Here is a 27842-nt window from a genome sequence, read left to right on the forward strand (position 1 = left end):
TGTTGACCAGCTCCCACAGGTCTATTAGCGAATGTACAGGATATACAAGCCTTGTACAGCCTTAGGCTATTCTCACATGGCTGACGCTTAAAACAAGTCGCCATTGGGAAGGGGGCTAAGCCCATTGGGGCACTGCGTAGTTCAATTAGAAGAACAGACTGATTGGGTAGAGCGCATATTTTAGCAGCGTGGAAAGGGGACTCCACTTGTTTCACCATCCCCACTATCTCTCTCCTCTCCCTCTTCCCAGTGTGGGTGAGCGCCGTGCGCGCGCATTCCTTCGCATCTCGCGTGTGGTGGGGAGGTGACAGTCCACGCTGAGACCTCCGCGCGCTCTGCACACTTCAGCTTCACCGCTGCGGCATCGCAAACATGCAGGTAAGCCCAATCCTTCGCGAGAAGTGTCAGTGTGTTAACTGAACCTATTTTTTTGTTTTTGTTTTATTTTTTACTTGCTTATAACGAATGTAACTGATGGGTAAATGTGCGCTCTGTGGCTTTGCGCTGACTTTGGGTATGAAGTTATGTAATAGGAGGCGCTTCAATTTGAGCGTAATATGAAGCTCCGTGATATTCAACAGCAAGTGCATGTGTCAGTGAGCCTGGAGTCATTTATTAAGACTTTTAGTTTTTAGTTTTTCTGAACACGTGTTTCACAGACTGAATTGTGCGTAAGAAAAAACTGAACTAGTCTATTTTGAGTTTACTTTGCAGTGCATCGAAGTCACAGGCTGTTGAAGGGGATGCTATTGTCATTAAGGTTGATGATTCAGTTTGTCTAATTAAACAGGTTTTCCCCAATATAACTCAACTCGAGTCTAAAGCAGAGTTAATAGAATGTAAAATTAACCTTTCAGGTATTGCTTACTACACAATCAGCAATCTCACTGGACAAACATCTGTGAACTGTGAACTGTAGTCCTGTATGGTCCTGTATGGTGACCTCTCTGTTGTACATCATGTGCATGACAGCTCCACTGAGCACGGCTCTGTCATGACTGTGCATCAGTGGACCAGTAAATCACAAGCTTTATTATGAAGTGAGCACAACCTGAGTTCAGTGTCAATGTTTGATTAATTGTTTTCTAAATGTCTACAGATGTAAAGAATGTAGATATTTGTTTCAATTAATGGCTTTGTGTTAATATAATATGCAGCAAGATCACATGAAAATCCTGAAGCCTGAAGATATTGACAGATTTTATGACCCCTCTGTGACATTCAGAGTAATGAGGCTTTAGCTTAATTTCATCAGCAGCACTGAATGGAAGTCTTCTGTGTTCAAGTCTCCCTTTATGTTTATGTAAGATAGACACGTTTTACATTTGCATATAACCTTTTCTTATTCACGAAAACAGAAAACAACAGCCATTTTCTGAGACTCCTGACTTGTGAGCCAAGTGAAGCCAAGCATTTGTAATGTATGCATTGTTTATGCTGTTGTCACAAAACTAAAATCACTATTTTGGCAGAGAAATGCTTGATACTAATTGAACCACATTGAATGCATGAATAATTAAATGAAAATGTGATTTTTAATAATAGTTTCTTATTTAATAATATAATGTGGCCCTATCCTACTTATGACACTCATGGGTTTCAGCTTCCTGTTATATGGGTGGGCCATTTTGAGGATGATTATACAGAAAATACCCTCTTCTTCTTTTTTTCTTTCTTTCTTTTTTTTTTTTTTTTGATAAATGCTCTATTAACCTTCCTAACTTTTCATCATTTTGAAATCCATCTATAGATCGAGATCTTTTAAAACTACTCAGAAAGGTCATGTATCTTTAGTGTCTTTAGATACCTAAATGAATGAGGTCTTTTCAATATTATAGTGTCTTGTCATATCTTGATATCAATTTATTTCATGACATTAGTAATGGATTGTTGCTTGAAACTCAAACAACATTTCACACACCTTTCTTCCCACAATCCATTGCAGCATTTGCTTCCATTTTTGAGGTAAAATGTGAAACAAATTGCAGCAATATAACATTTAGATTCAGCTCTGTCTCTGGGTATTGACATGCAGGTGTTTGAATTGAATCAAGCTGTGAGCCTCAGGGAGCCCCATAATTCTGCATCTGACTCACTTGAAGCTATTTTTTGGTAAAATGGATGGATGATCAATGGCGTTTTCAAGCTGTTCCGTCATCCTGGACATTTTAGTATCACAGTGACAGCACTGCTACCTTGTTTCATGAGTAATGCAATAGCCTGTCAATTGTTCTTGTTTACTAAACTAAACTCATCTGTCTGAAGTTGCAAAAACAATGACAGCTGCATGAAATATTCAGAATAATGTAATAACTACGCAAATCTTAAAGGTTACTCCAAATTGATGTTACCTCCTCAAAAGATACCTGGAGTTGTATTTTGGTTCATTCACATATGTTTGAGTAACTCTTTATTATGAGTTTGTCTACATCTCCAAAACTCAAAATGCTTTGTTCCACCTTGTGATATCTTGAAGCGGTAGTTTTCAAGTTAACAGCAACATTTTACCTTTCGTTTCATAGAGATAGTCAAATCCAGGGCTGAAACGATCCAAATGATTCTAGTGAACATGTATTTTATTTTAAAAACGCAGTGGAGCACTTCCTGTATTACCACATGACATCACAAGGTTGAACAAAGTGTTGTCTGTTTGAGAGACAAACTCTTCTTAAATATGCAGGATTTGTGTGTTTGACAAAATACAACTCCAGGTAGGTTTGTGAAGAGGAAACAACATTATAGCATAGATCAGAAAATAGTAATATGGGCCATTTATAAAGATATCTAATGCAAATTTTATCTTTTGGGGTGAAAAACCTTTAGTCATTTAACTGGTTGATGGTATCTTGATTGACGAGTTGTTTTATTAGTCAAATAATTATTTTATTAGGATTTATTTGGAGATCAGGAGAAAAGAAAATGCATAGATTTAGACAGCTGGAGTTTTGGGAATGCCTGGACAGTTTAATTTGTTTATTTAAATAAAGAGTGTCTTTTATTCGTCATGGTTTTGGAATTGGTATTGAATATCGAATCTATGTCAAATTTGAAATTTTAGTATTGTAAGTAACGTAGCCTGTATGCATTTAAAGATACTGTTTACTAGTCCTTCTCTGTATACATTGTTTTACACAAGTTCCTTATAATTTTGAGAGCGTTTGCAAGCTCCCCTTTTTGTCGATGAATCAATGCACAGGACATGTCTTTAGTCAACTACAGCTCAATCTGGCTTTAGACTTTTTCCACTGAGCAGCATAATTCAAACACAGGGAAAGCTTTACAGATCATGGCCCTGGAGCAGACACAAAGACGACATGCTCTGTGAAGCCATTATTGTGCACCTGATCTAGTGTCTGAGGAAACCACCTGTTCAATAGGTGGACTGATTGGTAGATTTAGGTCTATTGAATAATTGAACAGTCCTGGTAACTTTATCTGGGTGAACGGACTTGGCACCACTCAGTCTTTGATCCAACTTTAAACCAAAGAGAGGGCAGTGTGTCCTTGGAGGACCCTGTGAAACATCAAATAAACTGGGACTCAACTTATTGAAAGTCTGTGTTCATTTTAGCCTGGATGGTTTCTAGAGTGTGTTTTTATCATAGTCCTAGATGGTGTACTTTACCATGAAATATCCAAAAGGTGAATGCACTAATGTTGAACCTGATGTTTTCTATTATTCATTAGACCTAAGAATCTGGTATATTACAACAAATCTGCATTTTAACAATGCAAAGTTTAGCTGCTCCCATCTGTCGTACATATTATTAGCATCAAGACTGTAATGATGTCATCTAAAACTCAGCAATAGGTTATGTTCATGTTATAGAATTTGATATAATATTTCAGATGGAGGGCCTATGTAACTCTATGGGAGATTCACATGGTTTGAAAGAATATCAATATCTAGATTTGCCCATCAACTTTGCAATATTAATTTTATGGTTTAAAGTCTTTTCAACTGACAACCATCACGTATTTTGGGTTGAATTATGGCACAACCTCCTGAAGTTACTTTAAACTGTGTCAGCTTGTTGTTTTGTTTCATGTGGAAATGTCCAGTAATAATAGAGATAGCATAATAAATTCTACTGGTTTTGCCCAATGAGGGAAGCTACTTAAATCCATAATGGCTAAAAATCACAAATGACGAATCTATACTTCTTCTACAGGTTAACTTGTGTTATACAGTTTATGACTGAATGTTGAACTGATTTATGGTTAACCATTTTTTATTATCACACCAGTGTTGTAATAATGATTAAAATTTGATTATTTATACAACCCTACCTTCTAAATCTCAATAATGTTGGTGAGATTGACGATGATATCTGGTTGATCATGATATTGACCCTTGGAAGGAAAGCTAGCGAGGCACAGAGACGCTGTAAAATACCAATCGTTGATCAATATTTGCTGCAGTGTTCATATGTGGCGTCTTCATCATCTGTCTATTTTCTCCAGAAATAGTGGCAGCGGCTGGGTAAGGCCTGGTATTTGACATGGACAAAGTGTGTGAGGAGCTGATAATTGAAACACAGCTTCTGGATTGCTCAGTGCATCCCCAGAGAATTAATTCTTTCTCCACATGAAGGCTCACACATCAATATAATACTCACTGGCTGGCTATGTCTCCTCCCTGTGTTCCTATCACACACAGAAACAGGGCCCAGCATGGCGCCCATATGGAAGCGCCGTGGTCACCCTAAGACACTGATTTTAACTGACACCAAATGCTGAAAACCCTAGCAGTCAGCCCACGAATAGTATCTTCTCGGGACCCTCTGCACACCACTTCGCTCCCAGGAGTCAGTATCGCATGGTCATTGTACATGTTGTGCTCATCAACAACTCAGTGAAAATCAGCAGATCTCCTTTGAGGCACACTTTGGAGATACAACATATGTTCAGTAGGCCTGTCATGATAATTACTATATCTACATCATTCAGTGTATGAAAGCTGGAATAATATAGAGTATTTGGGGGTTCAATATGTGTACATTTTTTTCTTAATTTTTCTCTTTGCTGCACTACAATAAGATTTGAGCCAGAAAGAGTTGAATAAATAATTGGTATCACTCATTACACATACATTACAAATACAAACTAATAGTAGTTTTATTCTGCTATTTAGCTACTGTACTGCACAACTGGCTCATTAATATGCACAAGACTTGGATGGATGTGGATACCCCCTCAACCAAACCATTGTTAATCTGTTGAGAAAAAGATGGTTATACCAATAGCTCTGAACTATTCCAGAACAAGATTGCAATAGGATTTGTGATTCAAAGATTCAACATTCACAGTCTGACTTCTTCCAGGTGCATTAACAATTGATAGAATCCCAAGATTTGAGCTGCTTAAAGTGAGATTAAAAACCTAAACTCCGCCCACCACCACTTTTCACATAGAACTCCTACACTGGGCAGTACCTGGAGGACTAAAGAAAAGAGTGAGGGGGGAGGAGGCTGTGATATTAATTATTACTCTATTCAGTTTCAAAAATGTTGTTATCCAAAATACAATTAATTACCAGATATATATAGATTCAGAATAACATATGCACTTGTTCTGTCCTTTAAACTATAGAAGTATAGACTGTATAGAAATAGTTTGAGATAATTGTGATTTCAATTATGCATCAAATAACTGTGATAATATTTTTGTAATTTTTAAGCACCCTTATAGAGGTTGAAACTGTAGGTTAAATGGGTTTGTACATAGTAAGATATTGTAAGTATTTTGTTAATTAATGAATTCATTTTGTACGTCTATCTGGATAATTTGTTTCTCTATCACTCATTAAACAAAAGGCTGTTAGTTTATTTCTACAGGTGCATTTGGTTTTGTTGATGTTCTCTTGTATTGGATTCCCAGCTATTTCCAACCTTCACTTACCTTGAGTGAAGCTGGTGACAATATGTGGAGGAATGATTGACTGGGAAGTAGATTGGAAAGAATGAAGAGGACGGAAACTTCCTGTTTGTATTGGAGTAAACTGCTTCTAGTAATTGATTCCCAAGAGCACACAGAGCCCAACAACCTGTTTTTTGAAAGCCAGCTAATAGATAGGCATAGCATTTACAGAACATGAGCATTCTCTACAGGAATAATAAATGGTTCTGGCATCTTTTTATCATACTCTTAAAAAACAGATTTAAAGCAGACCCTTTATGCAGTATCAACTTTTTAGAGCTTTGTTTTACCCTTGTTATATTTGTTTTCTCTTACCATTTACATTTAGAATCTCAATAGGAGCAGAGCGCAGACTTCAGAGAGGACAAAATTGAACTGTATTTCTGTGTTAAATTTCATTATATGATCTTAAAAGTCTGTCATGTTTATGAAATTTACACAGAAAGCCATAATTATCAGATTTTGTCAGAAAAAAATTATCAGACAAAAACTGTGATAGACCTAACTGTGATAATACTAAGAAAAAAATCATTCAGCCCTACTGATGAGGGTATTCAGTTATAGCTTTGTAGTTTTGCATATCAATTACTGGGCATTGTTGTGATATAGTTAGGCTTTATTTGTCTTTCATTTTTTCTGGATTAAGGATTATCTTGTTCTGCTAATTGTTGTCACATGATCACTGCCTGTGTATGTAGATAAACCCAACTGTAATTACCTTGTGCTTCTACTACAGATGTTTGCTCCTCATTCCTTCTTGATGCCCACTACAGCAGTCACACATCTACATACTACAAGACCACATCTTCAGAGACCTCTTGAGCCTAGTAACAGTTGCTAAGGCGTGATTTGTCCTACCTAGATGAAAGGTGTAGTTACTCTAGTGTGCTGTGTTTAATTGCACCAGGGCTGAAGGGGTTTGGAGGGTCTGATTTGTGAACGGGAGCATGACAGCGCTGCATTGCTGAATTGGTGAATGTGGGCGGATGTTGACGTGTGACAGATGTGAGGCTGTGGTATTTATAGAGTTTGTGTTTAGGTCTCGGCTCATGCGGGCTCTCTGTGCATGTCTGGAGTCTTGCGTAAGGCGGGGTAGTTATTTTTGTAGTTAGTCCCAAACTCAACATACAAAAAATGAATATGCAAGTAGCTAACCCCATAATCTGGATTGTAAATAGGGATGAGCAATAGTACAGCACAATTTTCTCAAACCTGGATCACATATTATTAAGAAGCTTTATATTGTCTAAATTTTTATGTGATTGGCTAAAACCACCTGTCATTTGCTCAGTGCAGGACAGAGGCTGAGTATGGGCATTGTATTCATAGTAAAGGTCCCATATTACACAAAATTTTCTCTTGTGAGCTTTAAGCCATGTTATAATGCTGTTGCCTCATCAAAAACATACCTGGAGTTGCATTTTGTTCCATTCATACATGTTTGAGTAATCCTTTATTGTTCGTCTGTCTACATCTCCAAAGCTCAAAATGCTCTGTTCCACCTTGTGATGTCACATAGTGGTATTTTTCAAGTTAACAGCTACCTTTTACATTTAATTGAGTAGAAACAAAACATAACTCCAGCTATGTTGGTGATGAGAAAACAACATTATAACAGAGATCAGAAAAGAGTGTAATATGGGACCTTTAACAATACAGATTTTCATTTCATTCATTTTAGTATTATTACAACTATGTATTCCCTGTCATCATAGAAACTGAAAATGGCACCTGTTGAGATACCTGTAGTAGGCTCAGATAGTGCAGTGTGCTCCCAGCCTCTTTAGCTCATCTTCTCTCAGCAGTCGACTATAACAGTAACATAACAACTCCATAAATTGAAGCCAATCCTTCTACCTTATGTAAACCGATGTTCATGAACGCTATGAATGTTAATATTTCATTATTGATATATGTGTACAGCATCTTCTCTGCTCTATTTGCTCTGGCCTACAGCAGATATAGTGTATGGTGACAGTTCGCTGTGCGTTACAAGAAAGAAGTGTAGTGCAGGGCAAAGCTAACTGAAGCGTTAAGGAGGAACAGATGATAAATACACTCGTTGCAGGCTATGTGTACTTATGCCGGCGATATGTGCCCACTGGACCATGATGCAATAAGAAATGTAGCACAAAATGTCTCTGGTGTTTACATTGTCTGACAGCATCTGTTTGGCTCACAGCCTTTTAAAGCTTCTAAAGTCATATCTACAAACATTTTTGAGTAAATGGGCTGCTACTGTACACTGTCTTTTGAGATGTTATTCAGATCATATACCGTAATTGTTTTTAAAGACAGACTGATCCACCCATCATCCAATACCATTAAATACTAACTGTGAGTGCCGCTGGGCAGTAGTTAGTTAATGTGTTCAAAGGTGCATATATAGCTTCTTTGGTGCAGGATATGCCACCTCCTCAGATCTGTGGAGAGGTATTTTTGAGCTTAACAACACCTGTATTTAACGCAAGATAGATGTAGAAATGTATAATGTGGAACACTCTAGGCAAACCAACAACGTTGCCATAGAGGCTATGGAGACCTTCTGACCTAACTACAGCCAACTATAATATAAACTGGTTGACCTAACCCTAAATGCAAAAGTAGTTTCAGTATTGGTGCCATGTCAACATGTATTTTCTTGGTGCTTATCCATTTGCCCTTAATTGAGATATGCTCAATATATTTTAGGGTTAGGGTTTCCTGAGATGTTGCACCACCCATCAATTCTTGAAGCTTCTTTCCTGAGCTCCTCTCTGATGGACCACCAAATCCTCTTGTATGTCCACGTGTCCTCTGTTCGTCCTTTACTTCTACCCCTCACATAGACTCAGTTTTTCATTATGCTAATTGACTTCCATTTCTTCTGTGCATAGGCATTTCCCTTCTCTCCTCCTCTCATCACCTTAAACTGGAGGATTTGCCTGGTCCAGCTCCCCTGGGATCAAATAGCCGTTTAAATCCTCCCCTTCAATTTGGCGCTCGGCGGTCGTGCTCTGCTCCTCTCCTGCAGATTAGACAGAGCTGCTGTTTGTTCCTTGCCCCTCTTTCATCTGCCCTCCCATAGCTCCAAACATGTATATGCATGTGTTTACTGCTGCGGCCGACTGGGAGGTCTTCACTGAGCTGAATACATGTACCAAGTACAAAAATACAAAGTATGTTTTTCATTTTGGTTGTGTTTATTGCATTGAAAAACATGTGTCCATATTACATTCTGAGTGGGCTTGCACTTGTCATCACATTTTTCCAATGTGTCTTCCTGTTTTATGACGTAAGCTTGAATAGAGCCTATTCTGTTGTTTACTGTATTGTTTAGACTAGAAGTTGCAATTCTTTTCATGGTTTGAGTGTCTCTGGTGACTTATACTCCGGTGCGACTTATGTATTACATATAAACATATTCTAAATATGGGGGGGGGTCACTTTTCTAAAATCAAAGAAATACATACCGTACATGGCCGTACTTTATCACACACACACACACACACACAAAAAAATTATATATATATATATATATATATATATATATATATATATATATATATATATATATATATATATAGATATAGATATAGATATAGATATAGATATAGATATATATATATATATATATATATATATATATAGATATAGATATAGATATAGATATAGATATATAGATATATATATAGATAGATAGATAGATAAATAGATAGATATAGATATATAGATACAGATATATAGATACAGATATATAGATATAGATATAAAATATAAAACGCTGCTCTTGTGGTGCATGCAAGTGTGATTTTTTTCTCTAGTGATAAACAAATGCCAGAACAAATGGTGAAACTATATATATATATATATATATGTATATATATATATATATATATATATGTTTTTCATTCTATATTGTGCCTGCATGAAAGTATTCCAAGTATTCAGAATACAGTAATCTGACTAGACCATGTATCTTTACAAAATACATGCTAATGCAGGTATTCAGCATTCTGTAACTAAAAACATTTTCAAAGTATTCTTCCCATCATTGGAATTCAGCCAGACATTCTCTCTCCAAAAAACATGTTACATCTACTCACAGTTGTAGAAGAAAACTGAAAAGCGACGATGCCAAGTCACACTCTGATCAGCTGTGATGGAAAATATGAATGAGGCTTGCAAATGTTGTGACAAAACAAACAAACCCCATTTTAATTGTCAGTAAAAATTGCCAGTGTAAATCTAATATAAATTGAGTAAATATATTTGCTTCTTGCTTGAACACTTGTCTCTCAAAACTTCAAATATACTCTGCTGCCATATTACAATGAAAAATAAATCTGATGTAACAAGATTCAACTGTTAATGTTCATAAGAAATAGATTTACAATGCTCCTAGGTGCAGTGAACTTTTCTTGACCCTCTTAATCCTGTGTCACCAACTCTAAAACAATACATGCATTATTTCTCGCATCTCTTCAGTTGTTGTGATTGTCTGTCCAGGTGGATGGCAAGGTGGTGGATGGCAGCCTGCTGGGAGATGCCAACGGCGTTGAACCTGCTCCGGGCAGAGTGAAGGCTTCTGGGAAATGGCAGAAGCCGCGGTTTTCTCGTAAAGCTCTGATGAAATGCTGTTTAGTGAAGTGGATCATCGCCAGCACACAGCCGCAGGACAAAGGTGAGGTTTAACATGAGAAGCTAACAGCATTTACATTGATCCAGGCTCTGTCCTCACAATGGACACAACCGCTGCACTGTTCTGAAGCCATGACCCCAGGTCAAACACCAAAGAGACTCAGCCTATCAATCTACTTACAATCTACGCATCCTTCAGTCTTTACCAGCTATAACTGCAGGGCAGGGCCAGGGCAGGGTCAAACTGTTATTTTAATTTATTTAATTTGGTAAGCATGATTGTCTGTTGTTGAAAATGTTCTCTCTATGAACATGTAATTATGTAATTATGTTATAAGTATTGAAGCAGTTTTCCAAGGTATTTGTTTCACTCAATTGTATTTTGTATTTATTATGTTTAATAGTGAATTGGAGAACATAATATTAGCCTGGTTTGAACTGCATACAACCCTCATGACCCACTGTTCCATGAACACTTAAGTCGTATAGCTCCATCTGGTGGTGTGGTTGTAGTAATACATTTTCAATCTATTTTTAAATCTGAAGGGATTTCTAAGAAATCTACATTTTATAAGACAATGTTCTAACAGTTGTGGTCAGTCAACATTTTTTATATATAAATTGCTTATTGCTCTTTGATTAGGTAACATGGTGGCTGAGTATCTAGCATGTGTATCTCACAGCAAGTAGGTCTCTTTGGTGGGTTGCGTGATGAGGGGTCTTTGTTTGGGTGGATATAATTTGGGCACTCTGGTTTCTCCCATTAACCACAAACATTCCATTCTCCATAAGCAAAATTTTCTAGACAAGGTAATCCTGACCAAGCCTATCTTAACATCTAGAGACGGGTCCCGGTTACTGTACAGCAGCTGCTCACTCCTCTTAGTTGGCCCAGTGGCATTGAAGGAAGGGGCAAATGTAGAGGACGAATTTCCCCACAGGGCTCAATTAAGTATACCTTAACATACATTAGAGCAAATATTAGACACTAGGATGCTCATCAGATTAACTGAAATTAATTTTCCATAATAATAAAATCTCTCTCAGTATATGTTCAGACTGGTACATTCACATGGGACAGCTTGGCGATACGGGTATCTCTGGCATGGACTCAACGTCATGTACCGTGTAATGATACCTGGTCATTGAAATGTGAGTCAAAGAACATCCACTTAACACCCTGCGGCTTAGCACACTGTCTCCTGTTCTTCCATCAGCTCCAAGGCCACCAGTGTCCCCAAGTGACAGTGACAGATAAAAGTATTTTAATATAGAAGAGTTTATAGACTTTAAATATAAAAGTACAAGTATGTAAATGAGTATAGAAACTGCAGTCTGACACGAGATCTTCTGCGTGCGCACCATGTCGAGGGAGCACAGATTGAGCATATTGGTGGGCATGCCCTTGATGGAGGCCAACGGCTCAGAATAGCAGCAGAGATGGAGATCAGAGAGAGGGGGCAGCATGGCAGAGTGGTCGCTGTGGTTAAACTAGAGGTCGAAGCAAAGGCTGTATCACCAACAGCTTGATAGACTGAGGAACATGAATCACTATTGGACCATTCAGACAGTTCAACTAAGTCTTTGTCAGTCATATTCTTCTTATAGATTTAGCTTGAATCTCTTTTAATTGTTATATCTTTATTTTCTGTAACACATTGTACGACCAACCCATTCCTCAAAAAATTATTTCTGCGTCCCCTGCCTGAAAAGTAGTTAAAAGAAGTTAAAAGTTACTGGCTTGTGATTGACTGAAATCCATTCTTTGAGTCACTCACCTGGATTTTGTCAAAGCTTAATAAGAGATATGGACTACTTTTTGTCTAATTGTAATATTTGTATATTAAAAACTATATTAAAATTTCAGATAACAAATATTTCTTAGCCTAACTGGAATATGATTGAATTATGGCCATGACAGAGGAGTTTGTCAAGGCCCAGAGCAAAATACAAAATGAAAAATGTAAGGTAATGTAATATGGGCCAGATTATATTCACAGTAGAAGTAGAATGCACAGTACATAGGTAGGCTGTTTCTGACAGCAGGAGAAAGTGTGCTTTGAGGATAGCAGCTTGAGTGGAGGTGTACATCCCGTCTGTCTGGTCCGGTCATATGAAACTATTCGAGCTTTAAGATAGCCCAGCGTCATGCCACTCAGCTAAACCACCTTTAGGCTACAAGGTTGGAGCAGGGACACAGACAGAGGGGAGGGACTGACATCACCTGTTACAAACTGGGACACGAAGATGAGAGTCAAAGGCAGCGCTAAGGACACTACAGAAGTTTGACCAGTTTCAGTGTTGTTGCGGCCAACTTTTTGGATGATACTTTTTCTCAATGAATACTTGGTGATTTTTTTCTTTTCACTGGTGGAATTTAAGTGAAGGATGAATGCCTGCAGGACTCAATGTGCGAAAATGCTGCGCTGCGTTATTGGCTTCATCACTGGAACATATATAGGTACCTTTTCAATGTTTAGACAAATGGATACTTATTGCAACAAAAATTATCTTTGTAAATAAAATCTGTTGAGATTCCTTGATAGTTTGTAAATTTTACTTTGTCGAGCCCCTTGAAATATGTGCAATCTTCAAATTATCTCATTTTTGTATGATTTCAGTTTGTGTGTCCTGAGTTTGACATTTTGTTCCTTGTTTCATCATTGATTAGATGTAAGGCTATCCTTGGGTCCTCTTCCTGTGTCCTTTCGACCAATGAAAACATAGCTTCATCACACTAGCAGCAGCTGAATCTGTAGTCTGTCTCATGGCTTCTTTTAGACTTAAATTTTTGTAATAGCATTTATTCCTGTTGAGGTGTTTCTGGCTTGTTAATTTACAAAACACATTTTTGTCTTTAGTGGGAAGCGTGAATCTGAAGACTGATTTTTGCTTTCTGATATTGTCCCAACATTTCAGTATATCAGAAAAATACAGAAAATAACTATATTGAAGATATAAGAGTATATTTTATCTAAATAGTTTCATGGTTGGATCCCAGCTCTTGTGACTATTCAATGTCATGTCATTCTGGCCTTGAGCAAGACACTTCACCTGCCATGCTTTTGAGTGCTGTGACAGTGTGATTGGTGGTAGTCGGAGGGGCTGTTGGTGGAGATTGGGGGCCACACTTGTGTCGTTTTGCCCTTGGGTAACTATGGCAACAAAATTAACATACTGCCACTGAATGATTAGCCTATGGAGATAAAATTAATAATACACCCAAATGTAAAGTGGCTTGGAGTCTGTACGAAGCTATGAAGCTTTATGACTAGTGCATCAGTATTGGTCTTATTATAAGAATTTTTAATATGAAATTCCAGTCAGTTTTCATTTCTTCCCAGACTAAAGTTTTTTGCTCCCGTCGTTTCACCTTTGTCAGGGGCTCAGGACATAATTAGAACTTTTGTACCTTTTGTACTTTCAGTAGTTCCTCTACAGCCTCAAAAATGATGACCTGACAAATAACTGTGTTTGAGCCTCTGGCCTATAGGTAAATCATTTTATACAGTACATCATGATTTATTTCAGAAAAGATACAACATTTGATACATTCTCTCATGTTTCATTTGTGTTTCTATCCTCACTCAGGCCCTGTCTAATTCAAGTTTGGTGGTGCCCTCTAGTGGTTAAAATGTGGATTGCATGACCAACTCAACTTGTAGGAGCCATTTTTTACAGTATTGTTCAGTTATTTCACCAGAAATCATAGTTGTTTCATTGTTTCTTGATAGAGCATTTAAGTCCTACATTTTTTTATGTAAAGTATTTAATATTTGTGGCATTTTAAACTTATTTATTTATTTCATTGCATTTATTTCATTTCCGTTACGCCTTGAATGTAAGAATGTTTTATTCTTACTGAGGTTGGGGCGGGTCTCCATAATGATATATACATTTAACCCTCTACCCACATAAGTTGCATAGTGAACCTTTAACTCACTGCATATTATTTGTGGGTGTATTAAAATCCTCTGCCTCCTGTAATAATTCACTCTAGGAACAACTGCTCCTTTTAGTATTATCATAAATCTTTGACCACTTTATGTCCCTGTAATGGCTGACAGAGGCTGTTGCTCCTCCTCTGGTTTCTTGTTCACTGATGAATTTGTGGACGTAATCTATGCAAAATAGTGCAGTGTTTCCCAAACTTTTTCTCTGGGGACTCATATTTTAAAAGTCACAAGCCTTCGCGACCCAAGGCAATAGACATTATTCATAAAGAACAAAATAAAGGTGGATTTGACCATTATTGAACATTAATGAGGATATTTTATTGTTGACTGAGTAATCGTGTCTATCTGAACTCTGTATTACTCAAGTTTTAAACTATGAAAAACAGTAATTAAACCAGCAATAAAAGTATCAATAAGTCATCTATTTGGACATTAAATGTAGCTCATTTCTTTTTCTTTTCAACATTCAATTGAACCAGCAATGTTGGAACAAAATAGTCAATAAAATAAGTACAAAAAGATTAGAAATTGTACAAAACATGTCCACCTTTCAACATTTCTACTGAGATAGGTGGGCCTGTCTGCATTTTTGTAGCGATTTCCAGTCCGGGGTGCAGGAGGAGAGTGCAACATGCATATCAGGCTACCCAAAAAAAATCTCTTGTGATCCATCAGAGTCGCAACCCAGTCTTGGGGAAACAATGAAATAGACTATTTATTGCCGGTTGGTTGGTTGTTGATTTTACTTTAAGAAAAAAACAGAAACTCTGTTGTTATTCGCTACAGCCTGAAGGTTGTAAGCAGTACCTGAGTAACTTTATGTACAAAATTTGCTTCTTAGAAAACTATTTTTACATAGATGAGTGTAAATGTAAATAAAATGTTGGTTAACATTTTTATAGACTAATGAATAATTAAATTTTTTCAGTGAATGACGATCGACTCCCTGCTTGCCTTAAAGCTTGCTTTTTATGTAAACAAGTAAACATTATAATTAGACTTTTTTCAAATATTTGCTTTGAATCTCATACAAAAATAGATGACAATACATGTATTAAGTTATATGATTTTCAAATACCTCTAAACACATGTAATTAGTGTAGTGGGAGTTCACATGGCCGTAGCTGTAAGTTGAAAGAGAGGAAACGCCGAGTGAAGAAGTGTGGAGGTGTCAGGTCTGATCTAAAAGGTCACCTGCTCCATGCTGAGGTTTGATCCTGTCCTTCTTTTTTATCTCCTCTCACGTGAAGCACCATCCCAAACTCAAAGAGACTCTGAAATGGGGCTTCACTCTCAAGCCCTCCACCTGTTGCTCTGCCAGTGTTCACTCATCTTCAGTCCGCTCCATCAGAAACAGTTATTCTAATCAGAGTTTGTGAGCTGCCTGTGTTGCATTATGGGTGCTGTGATGGCCGCTCTCTCTGTGGAGGCCCGGAGGCGCTTATCTCGGCCGAGCTGCCTGTCCCACTGTGGGCACAGTGCAGCCAGGTATCACCGATCAGGTAGGGCTAGACTGTGGACCCAGTGTTATGTGCGTCTATGGGCTGTGCTTCTCTATGTGATTTATTATTGGCTAACTTTGTCCTCGTTCTTTCAGTCATTTCACCACCATCTTCTTTCTTGTACAAGTATTAGAACATTATGTAAAAATGTAAACCTAGTTTCACAGACAAAATATATTCACTGCACTCATCAATAATTGCCCTTTTTCACATTTGTTGTTAGGGTGGCTCTAATATTGTTGAGTTGTTTTTTCTTTTCTTTTTTTTTTTTAAGACAAAAAAATATAATCAGACATTTACTAAAAGATTTACTGAATTGGCTTTGTTTATAAATTGTACATTATCCACATCCATAATGTTAGTAACTAGTTTTGACTAGTCACACTATTATGTCTGTTGCCCTTTTAACAAAAAAAGGTTGAAATTTGGTGACAAAAGGGTTTCTAGATATAGATTATTTATGGATGAAGTATATTATTGAGGAAAATCAGAAATTGTTATTTTAATTTAATGATGCCACAGTTTCTGTAATAAAATGCTTTTGGTATGTACAGTATATGCAGTAGTAATACCAACTGATACTTTACAGTGATACTTTGGGGGGTGTTTTGCATGCATGTTTAATGGTGGAATGTTTAGAATGCACAATGCACACATTAGCAAACAGTCCAAAATGTTTTAAAAATTCACATTTTTTAAAAGATTTCAAAACTCAAGAAAAAAACACAACACATTTTCAGGAGCCTGTGATCCAAAAAATGAGTGAGAGTGACTAACTGAAAAACTGCTTGCTAATGCGAGCTATCTTGTGTGTGACTATACATATATACACACACACACACACACACACATTATATATATATATATATATATATATATATATATATATATATATATATATATATATATATATATATATATATATATATATATATATATATATATATATATATATATATATCTAATAAAGCCTCAGACAAAGCAGGGCCTACAGTTAGCATCACACCCCCCAGGGAATCTTGATAACCAAAAATATTATACATATTTTGGTTTATTTTTATAGTTGAAAAGTCAGGATTATTCCCTTTGATCTCTTATTGTTTCTTTGATTACGGTTTGTTTGCTCCATCACTAATGTTCAATAACGGTACAGATCATCAGTAATGTGTTTGGCAGAGGAACCTATCTGAGTCTCTATTTACTGACAGTTGTGTCAGCAACCTGGGCTAGGCCTTCCCTTTAAAAAGCTGCTAATGGCCTGGGCTAAAGCACTCACTTTCACATTAGACACAAACATACTGCCCTAAGCAAGTTAGAGTCTGCACCTTTAACTAAAAATATTGTCAAAGGGTGCTGATATTTTGTGTGTCTACTATTAACTTTATCCTTAAACCAAAATTCTGGCATCTGCTTTGTTAGGCCACTTGGATTTAGGCCCCACTAGAATTAACCATTTCTTTCCCGTTTTGGCCAGCAAACATGAAATAAATCTGTTTTTGGAGAAGATTGTGTCCCCCCAATTGGCCTGCAGAAGATCCTAGGATTGACTTGCAAGTATTTGTGGATACAGTGGTTATTTCTGGATGTATCCTGTTATCTGTATTTATTTATTATTAGAATCAGAGTAAGAAAGGGAACTGGCCTCAGCAGCAGTGCGTCACCATGTTATTGATCGCGCTCATTCTGGCCTCTAAACTGTCTCTGCCATCTCCAGCTCTGTCAATGCATTAACACTCACATACCCCTCTCTCCATTTTGTCTCAGTGCATTAGTGATTGCAGAGTCATCATTCGTCCTCTTATCACCTGTCAAACATACACAACCTCATAGGTATTTATTCTCTGCTTTCACTTCGGGAGCTGCACAAAATCCTTGGACTGGAGCGAGGCGTTTTGTCCAGTACAAATTTTCGGCTGTGTCGTTGAGTTACTTGATCCCTGCTATTGCTCCTCTTATCTCACCCACTCTCTTTTTATTTGGGTAATCTAACTTGTGCCCCCGCTACCGGATATATTTGGTGCAAACCGGGGGACACTTGATCGAGAAAAGTGAAAGCGCAAAGAGCCCACAGCGCCCAGGGGGGAAGAGCGTCTGCGGTCTGCCAAAGTTATGGGATGACAAAGGAGATGGAGAGGAGGATTGGGAGCTGAGATCAGAGGCTAAACCCACCATGTGAGGGTAAAGACCTAAAAGAGAGACCGGACCGGAGAAGAACCAAAGATGGGCTATGTGTTACTATGGGCGAGAAGTTGGAAGTAGCAACAGTGAAATGAGCTGTAACATGCTTGGGAATTCTGCATAGAGGAGAAGAGTGTCCTTGTAGGATTTTACAGGATTTCCTTTTCCGTGAGCCACTCCTGATGCATTGAACTTCATCTGCTTGCACGTTTGGACGGATATTTTACAGTGAGGGAATACCTTTTGGGACAGTGTGGTCATCTACTACTCCAGAGCAAGATTGCTTGAAAATGTTATCTCAGATTATTTGGATTTGATTTATTACATTTTTTTGCACTTTTGTTAACGATAAGACTGATTTAGAACAGTGTTTGTTGGCAGCCTGCACGTTTATAAGGACTAGGAGAGTACATGTGTATACAGGATGTGATGGAGGTTTCAGAAATTGCTCGCTCAGATAATGGGTTATTTATTTGCGGTCGCTCATGTTGTTTTTCCAAAAGCTGAACGAATCATGTTTATATCGCTGGTTCATGTTCTCAGTTCTCTCAGAACTTTTGCTTCTTTGTAAAAGAATCTGCTCCGTGAGTGAGAGAGGATGTACACACTTTCAGTTATGACTTAATTCAAATCACTGTTTAGATTAAGAGACAGAGTGTGAAGTGAGAGTCCGTCCTGTCCTTGCAAAGTGACTCTGCTTTAATGCATTGTAATAAATAACTTGTGACACTGGTCCAATTAGTTTGCGGCATATCTTCCATATATGTCGTGCTCTGCAATTTTTTGTTGTTGATACGACTGGAGCTTGAGTGATACTTCTTATGCTGTCCCAGAGGCTTTAGCCAAACACAAACTATACTTCCCCATTGGACGTTTTTTGGTTTTGTGATTGGCCTGTGCCTTCCCACTACATACGTAAAGGAGGTGGTTTCCCTGGTCAGAGGGATCCCCTTGCTCCCCTTAAAACATGGGCATCCATGGCATGGAGCTGTGTGCCATCGGTGTGGTCATCATCCTCTTCATGGCTGTGCTCAAACAGTTTGGCATCTTGGAGCCCATGTCGTCATTTGAAGGTAAGCCCACCCTCTTCACAGCCATGTCAGCTGTTAGGGGCATTTTAATATGATTTCTAACAAGTCAATTTAGAGATGAATGAAGTGATTGTGTGCAAAATTACCTTGTGTATTTGACTCTGAGACTTTGTGTGAGTAAACAAACACTAGATTTAGTCAGCACATGTAACCCTTATATGGGGTTAAAGTTAATGTAACTTCTGTTGTGCTTACTACAGCATTAAAACTTGATGTTCGATAACTGTGTACATTAGTGGCTGTAAAGGGGATCAGCTATTTCTCAGTGAATGATGTAGGGACTTTGATTGTAGTTTTGGGCTGATGCCAATCAGAGTGCCCTGCAGTCAGTGTGCCAAGGCAATTAGAGCCAGAAGGCACCAGTCGGCACATTAGTGCCACCTATAGAGTGCTGTATCAGAAATAATCATCTAAAAACACTAGTAATTTTCTATCATAATTTATTAAACCTTACAAGCTCCACAATCCTCATTATTCCCATGCCCTCGTTCTGTGCCCACAGTCATGAGGCCGAGCTTAAACTGGGTTTAGCATTACTTCACATCAATTATACATCATGTATCGAACTGGCTTTCTCTCAGGCCGCCTAAATATGGAGTACTCCTCCAGGTCCCCGAAGGACACTGGCGATCCATCAGAAACCTCCAAAAGCCCTCCGCAGGTGTCCACTTCCTAAAACATGACTTCACTCTGTCCCACTGAACCCCATCAGCAGCTCTTCATGTTCTCCTTTGTGGTCATTCACTTAAGGAGGGTTCACTAAGGCTTTGTTTACTGGTTGTGCATGTATAACTGTAAGAGGTGAACTTAGTAAAACTGGTAAAGAAAGAGTCTTACACCTGCAATAATGTACTATGTTTTCTGAGTTTTAGCATCTGATTTTGACTTGGGTCTGAATCACTGGGTTTTCCCCATTAAGTCCAGTTTTTGGAATCTGTCTCTGTGGTAGCAAAGACATTCTTCTCTTGAGATAGCTGTGTTATAGAGAACTGACATTGCTGGTATTCTTCCCCCACATTTGAGCGTCAGATTCATTTTTCATATTCATACATTTTTCAAATTAATGTAAAGAAACACAACAGTTTGTTTTCCATAATTCACCATTGTACCATTGTTAAAATGTAGTTGTGATTATTGAGAACGTCTGTCTACGATTCAGTTTTAGTTTTGTCCACCAGAGGGAGACATGGTTGTAGGTTAAGAAGTGTCACATAGCCCCTGGGAGCTCATGGCCATTGTTCCTCATTATTAAAGTGAAATGTGTGACACTGTTCGTTTAATGAGATTATGCTTTGGTAAATCTGTGGTAAAACCTCTCCGGGGACACAGAAACAATTAGAAAGTAGATCAGCGCTGTGACAGGAGACGGTAATTCAGGGCATGTGCTAAACTTCAACACTCAGCCTTGGATCCTCAAAACAATTCACTAACTTTGTTGGGATTTAAAGTATCTTTTTCAATCCCTTAATGACATAATCTACTGCATTTGAACTTTTCTATGTAGCTGTAGCATTTGTAACACTGCAGAAAGCAGTTTTAGCAATAAAAAGAACTGTAATTGAATAAATTCAAGATAGATAGATTTAATGCCATACTGTGGAACATTCAAGACAATACAAGTCATGTTATTTAAACCAGAATTAGACTATTTTTGATAAGAGCAAGCATGTTGTATTTTGCATGTGTGCAAAAATAACAAGAAATCTGGGTAACAGATATTCACATGTAAAACCTGACACATAACACTAAATCACCCCTTCAATAACTGAAAATAAGATTTTTTTTACCATCTGTCTGTCAAGTCTGACATGCTCCAGTGGGAAAAAGGCAATTAATTACTATGGCAGGGGGTGGGAGTCAAGATTGTAACAGAAATATTGCAAGAAAAGTGACATAGTTTGACAGAGTATGACAAAGAGAAGGGTCCGAAATGACAGTGAAGAAGTGATATTGTATTTTTTATAGTAGCGGTAATGGAAAAAGTGTAGGGCTGGATCTCAGGACTTCAGACGAGAGCCCGGAAGAGGCTCAGTGGAGGATGAGCGTGCGATGGGAGACGGAGGGGCTGCAGACAGTGGGCATTGTATGTTTGGTGATTATGTTCCTCAAACTGATGCACCTCCTGGGCCTCATCGACATTACAGAGACTGGTGAGACCTCCATTCTGATCAAGAAGACGCAGGCCAAAACGTAATTGAAATAATGTCTTAACACTGTCAGAATTAAGGTGGTTGTTTTTACTTAACTTTAGCCTTATTTGTAGGCCTGTGACGATAATCACTATATTGGCTCGAACTATTTTTGGGGGTCAATATTTATCAAGGGTACTTCTTTGTACTAGTGGGGATTTTTATTTATTTATTTATTTTTGGCAATATGAACAGATTTGAGCTGTAACTAAATATTTGTTTATACAGCTCAACAATATTTAACAAGATCTTATTGTCTATATTTACTTATACTTATATAACGAACTTATATACTTACTTATATAACGAACTTCAAATTATGTTCGCGTGACAGGTATACTTATTTGTGAGATCTTGTCTAGTCTTGAAACTCCAAATCTATAACATGGTTTGAATATTATAAATGATTGCCTTATTACATGAAGCAGACATATTCATTCTTACTATTTCAAGCTCACTAATCAATTAAGTTCATCTGTTTATATGCAATTCTTGAGGAAATGCTGCACCGTAGGAAAGTACATCTTTAGCACTTTGAATTGTACTGCCAAGGCTTATTTTGTAAATCAATAGTTACTGGAGCTTCCCGGATCCTTAACCCAAAAATTGAAGAGAAAGGAGAATGCCTGTTCCCAAAAGGGGATCGAATTAAGTGCTGCTGCAGGCTCTAAACAAAATCATAATTTGAATAGTTTTTTCATTAATAATTACATTTATTTTGAAGCATATCTTAATTTTCCAGTTAAATCAGTATATTAATTTTTGTATTTTTTTTTATTTTGTACCTTAATATTTGAGAGCCTATTTTTATTGTTTTCCATTGTGGGACAAATAAAAGTTTGCTTATCTTCAAATCCTCTGTAACAACAAACAATGCCATCTTATTTAGTAAAAAGAAATCTGCTAAAATTGAATCGTATACATTTACAGTATTATATTCTGAAATGTAGGAAATTCCCATAGTTGAACAAATTTTATTTTAAAACATTAGTCAGAACACCTGCCTTTGGAAATTTTCCCAAATGGTTTTCTATAGTTCCCAGTGTATTAAGTTGCACTGCTCAGTTGGACACTGACTGTTCTCCTGGCATAGATTTTCCTTGTGAACTTCTCAGACCGCTTCATCTTATGTGCCCCCTGAAAATGTCCGAGCTGACCTGTTTTCTTTTGTCGTTTTTCTTTCTCTTACTATCTCTCTACCCTTATTCTCCATCTATCACCCCATCTCGGTGTCAACTCCCCTCCTCTGTTCTTTCTGTTTAAAGATGGTGAGTACTTTGGCCTGTTCTGAGAAAGTCCCTCCTCCTTTTGGAATGTCTTCTTTTCTCCCAGACTTGCAGTGCTTTCTCTGTGTGAACTGACAAATACCAGTGCCCCGACAGATTTTTACTACTGTGGCGGACATAACCTTTAAAAAACCTGCTTGAAGATGTTTCCGCCATAAAGAAAGTACCTCTTGTTTTCCAGTGTCCTTTTTACTAGGGCTGCAATGATTAATTGACTAATCCTGGCTAGTCGACTATAAAAAATAAGTAGTTGTGTTTTGACATTATAATCGTTATCTGGACTAAACAGGCTCTTAAAGACATTTGAAAAGACAGTTGCATCATTAAAGAGCCCATATTATGGAGTTGTGCTTTGTTTCATTCACACATGTTTAGCACACAAACCCTGTGCATATTTAGGCTCTTTTCCACCATGTGATGTCAAGTGATAATACAGGATGTGCTCCAATGAGTATTTAAACTCCTCTTTAGTAGAACTTTAATAGAATAATTTCGATGATTTCAGCCTGGAATGGCCAGTCTCTACTGAACTAAAGGTAAAAAGTTGCTGTTAACTTGAAAACTACTTCTTCATGCATTTTGTGCTTTGGAGATGTGGACAGCCTAATAATGCGGGATAACTCAAACGTGTGAATGAAACAAAACACTACTTCAGGTATGTTTTTGATGAGGCAACAACATTCTAACATGGCTTAAAGGTCACAACAGTTAATTTTGTGTAATATAAGATCTTTGAATAAAAAGCAAAAAAAAAAAAAGAATAAACAATTTCCGAATTTCATCAATAATACACTTTATTTGTAAATATCTACAAGCGTTCAGTCACCATATCTACCTTTATAAAATATGTACTATAGAAATAATAATTTACCTAGTCGACTAATCAAAAATGTAATATTTAATGACTGACTATTAAAATGTTCATTAGTTGCAGCCCTACCATTTACCTGCATTCATCTCTGAAGTTTGATCCTATAGGTCTCCTTTATTCGCACGTTGTCCTGAGTCGTGCCTGTCTGTTAAATGTGTAATGCCATTCCCTTTCCTGAATGTCAGCCTGCATTCACTTTGTGTCAACTGCACGCTTCCCTGTTATCAATTCATTTCCTCTCTTTACATCATTCTCTCTCTTTCTTTCTTGCTCCTTTCCTCTGTTTGTCTATCTATTATTCCTTCTTTCTCTCTCTCTATCCTCCTTTCTTTGCCCTCACAGACAGCAGTGACAGTGATCTGGAGCTCTCCACAGTGCGTCACCAACCAGAGGGACTGGACCAACTGCAAGCTCAAACTAAATTCACCAGGAAGGAGCTCCAGTCTCTATACCGGGGTTTCAAAAATGTATGTCTCCATTTACTTCAGATGTATTTCATTTATAAGACGTAAAAGACGAACAACAGTGTCATAATGTTGGACTATCCAATGTTATCTGAACTATTTCTTTTATCATGAGAGATGAGAAGTTTACAAAAAACATTTGAGTTAAGTCACCTTTACATAATTTTATTTATTAATTTATTAATATTATATATTTTTAACATGTAGCTAGTGAACCTGACATCAAAACAAATCAAATGGATTTTAGCTACTCACATTCAATCTAACCACTGTAAACCACATATACTGACTTGTGTGTTTTCTTTCAAATAAGAGATACGAAAAAAGCGTAATGTCTTATTGACCTAACATGTTTTGACGGTCGGATTTCCACCTTCTTTAGAGGTCTCTGACTGCTGTGCTCTTATCAGCTGTTGTTCCCAGACATGGTTAGTTTGACGGATCTGGCAGATCTATCAGACTGACCATGCCTGCCGTCGCGTGGTGGTCCCACATGTGAGCCAAGAAAAACACCCCCTCGTCTGTTGATGGTCCATGTGCCCAGCTTCCTGATTTCAATAGCCTCTTGTATCCATCTTTTGTACTTGTACTGGTCCAAGTACAAAATATGGATATGAGTGGCTATTAAATCAGGAAGTGAGGCACACAGACCATCAGCAGAGACGAGGGGACGTTTACCTTGGCTCTAACCACGTATGAGAACAACAACTGATAAAATAAACGTCACACTAGTCAGACACCTCTGATGAAGACAGGAGTCCTACCGCCAAAACACGTCAGGTTAATTAGCTATTTAGCTTTTGATTAGAAGAAAATACAGTAGAAAGTTCGGGGGAAAAAAAGACAAAATACAGTTTCTAAACGTATACTGACTTAAAGACTGAATTTTTTCTGTTCCTTATTAAGACACAATCAAGTCAACAGAAGGAGACTCAAATTTAAAGGTGCACTTTACAATGCAGATGCATTGCCTGGAATGCTGCACAGTATGCCATTTAATGTATCGTATCTCCGTGGAGACAAACCAGTGAAACTACCAGGACAAGTTCCTTGTCACGTCAGTGTAGAGGCAGCCCTGCTCACAGTAACAATTCATATTTTTAAATTGTTACCTAACCATGAACAATTGTACTGAATAAATGCAAGAGCAGCAGGTGCACCTTTATATGTATAATAATTAATTTCTCCTACAATGTGTGTGTGTGTTTTTTTTATTTATTTATTTATTTTTACAAATAATATAATTATGTCTAATTCAGTTGAAATAATTGCCCCCTTTGAAAGCGCTTAACTATAGTGGCCAGGAAGAAATAAAGTTGTTGTCAAGTCCTTCTGTTTTGTCTCTTCAGGAGTGCCCAAGTGGATTGGTTGATGAGGAAACATTCAAGTCCATTTATGCTCAGTTCTTTCCTCAAGGAGGTTAGACCATACAATACAATAATAATATTTGTTGGGAAAATCCTTCTAACTGTTCTTGTTCCCTGATGGCACAGATGCAACAACCTATGCTCATTTCCTCTTCAATGCATTTGACATCAACCGTAATGGCTCCATTCGCTTTGAGGACTTTGTCATTGGTTTGTCCGTGTTGCTCCGAGGGTCCGTCACAGAAAAACTTAACTGGGCATTCAACCTCTATGACATCAATAAAGACGGATACATCACCAAAGAGGTACATGCTGTTATTCATTACATCCCCCACAGTAAATGGTTACACTGAAATGTACAACTGGAAGAACATCGCAATCTCTATTTTTACTGATAAAAAAACTATATATTAAAGTTGTAGAAGGAATTTGTTGTTTGTTTTAGTTGAATGCTTTTATTTGTAAGATAAAGTGTTTTGTAGGCTTGCTATAACTAACACATGACAAAACAGCTATTAAAATAACCAAGAGCACGTTTAATAATTGTTCATCTTTATCTGCACTATAAATGGACTTTTGCCATGAACACGTTCTATAACAAAGTCCCTTGATAAAAATCAAATCGCATAAGAAGACAATAAATTTAGTTGAAAAAATGTTGTATGCAGGCCTCAAGTCACATTTTTATTTTAATTGTTATGAAAAATGTTTTATAAGATATCATTGTTTGACTACTGACATAAAAAAAGAGAACCCTACTATACTGGATGTAACATTGGTAACATTTTACTCTGTCATTAGGAAATGTTAGCAATTATGAAATCCATCTATGACATGATGGGACGATACACTTACCCCTGTGTGCGGGACGATGCTCCTTCAGAGCATGTGGACAAGTTCTTCCAGGTTTTTCACTCTTTTTGTAGTACAAAGCTTAACACACTTTTCTGAACTATATTCACTGATCCTAACTGTACTTTGTGTATTATTTCTGTAGAAAATGGATCGAAATCGTGACGGTGTTGTGACAATTGAAGAATTCATTGAAACTTGTCAGAAGGTGACTTTACTACACAGCTGGCAGAAGTTGTTTAAATTCTATTAAGATTTTCTAAACCTAAAATAATGATCAATGACTATACTGGTAACTGTTTCTGATGGTAGGTCTGAGAATATTTGAATACATTATTGGTGTTTTTTTTTTTAGATTCTAGAAAATGAAGAGCCAATTGCCCATTACAGTACACTACAAAGCATTATCATAAGAAATATTCATGAGGAAATTTCACAAATGTTGGACTTATCTAAACAATAAATGTATATTATGACAGTTGCCATACTTTAATACACACATTGGAGTTATGTGATATTAAAACATTAAAATAATACTTATAATTTATATAACATTAAAGGTCCTGAGGTTAGATAATACTTGTTAATAACACAGTGATTTTACCTGCCCTCTTTATAATAACTCGAAGTTTGTTGAGATATAGATATTACTAGATAAAGATATAGCCTTACTTTTTATATTGTTATTCTGTTCTTCTTTACAGGATGAAAATATAATGAGCTCCATGCAGTTGTTTGAAAATGTGATATGAGGGACAACTCAACAATCTACCTACAAACTACGCACACATACACCAAATCTACAGGCACAATACTTAAGATGCCCCACTATAGCTGCTATGGATTCTAAAGACCACTAGTAACAAAATAAGAGCTTCCTGAAGAGTATGTCCTGTGTTTTTGTTCTATATATCTTTTGTTCTCTGATAACAACCAAAATTTATGAGGGGAAAAGTTATCATTAACGTCCATGTCCTTGGATCACAAAGACTCACAACTATATAATCTTTCACACATTTCTCTTACACTAGCTTCACACAGACTTCTATTCTCCCTTGTACTAACATATCAATATAATCACTGGATCTGAGCATGGGGATAATGAAACTTTGGGTTAGAAATAAATAAGTTAAAATGGAACTGGCACAAAAATAAGCATGTTTGTCAACAAAATGTGACGTGAATTGCTTGCACTGAAACTGTATGTATAATACGCCATATAGGCACTGTAGATAACTGTTCTGTATATATGTATAATTAATAACACATGCCCCATCTGTGCTGCACTGTCTGGGCCATTTTCCCTAAAAATATTTATTGATTCCTTTAAGAGAACAGAAATTAAGTTGATCATTTGCTTAAAAAGTATAATCCAAACTTGCTCTTATTTTAAAGAAAAACAGACTGTTAATGTTTGTATATGCTGATTAAAGTAATCTAAACTTTGATTTTTAGATATTGAGCATGCTCACTTTTAAGTGCCACAGTATAATGTACAATACAGTAATTGGACTTACGTCATGGCCTGAACACAAAATGCTGTGAAG

The 27842-nt window shown here is 37.2% G+C and overlaps 1 protein-coding gene across 2 annotated transcripts; it reads left to right on the forward strand.

Moving 5' to 3' along the window:
• Positions 1-343: 343 nt before the first annotated feature.
• Positions 344-27829, forward strand: kcnip3b (Kv channel interacting protein 3b, calsenilin). Of its 2 annotated transcripts, XM_055161614.1 has the most exons (9): positions 344-378; positions 10408-10582; positions 20632-20634; positions 23955-24079; positions 25426-25495; positions 25570-25748; positions 26245-26349; positions 26441-26503; positions 27000-27829. In XM_055161614.1, exons 1-9 carry the CDS (start codon positions 373-375, stop codon positions 27045-27047), a joined length of 774 nt encoding a protein of 257 aa, XP_055017589.1. In that variant the 5' UTR covers positions 344-372; the 3' UTR covers positions 27048-27829. The 2 variants fall into 2 exon arrangements, with proteins under 2 accessions (XP_055017589.1, XP_020772785.1); XM_020917126.2 differs by lacking the exons at positions 344-378; positions 10408-10582; positions 20632-20634 and adding an exon at positions 19143-19248.
• Positions 27830-27842: the final 13 nt, after the last annotated feature.

This window comes from Boleophthalmus pectinirostris, unplaced genomic scaffold, assembly GCF_026225935.1.
Source record: "Boleophthalmus pectinirostris isolate CB_2022bp ecotype Guang Dong unplaced genomic scaffold, ASM2622593v1 HiC_scaffold_4, whole genome shotgun sequence".
Classification (NCBI taxonomy): domain Eukaryota; kingdom Metazoa; phylum Chordata; class Actinopteri; order Gobiiformes; family Gobiidae; genus Boleophthalmus; species Boleophthalmus pectinirostris.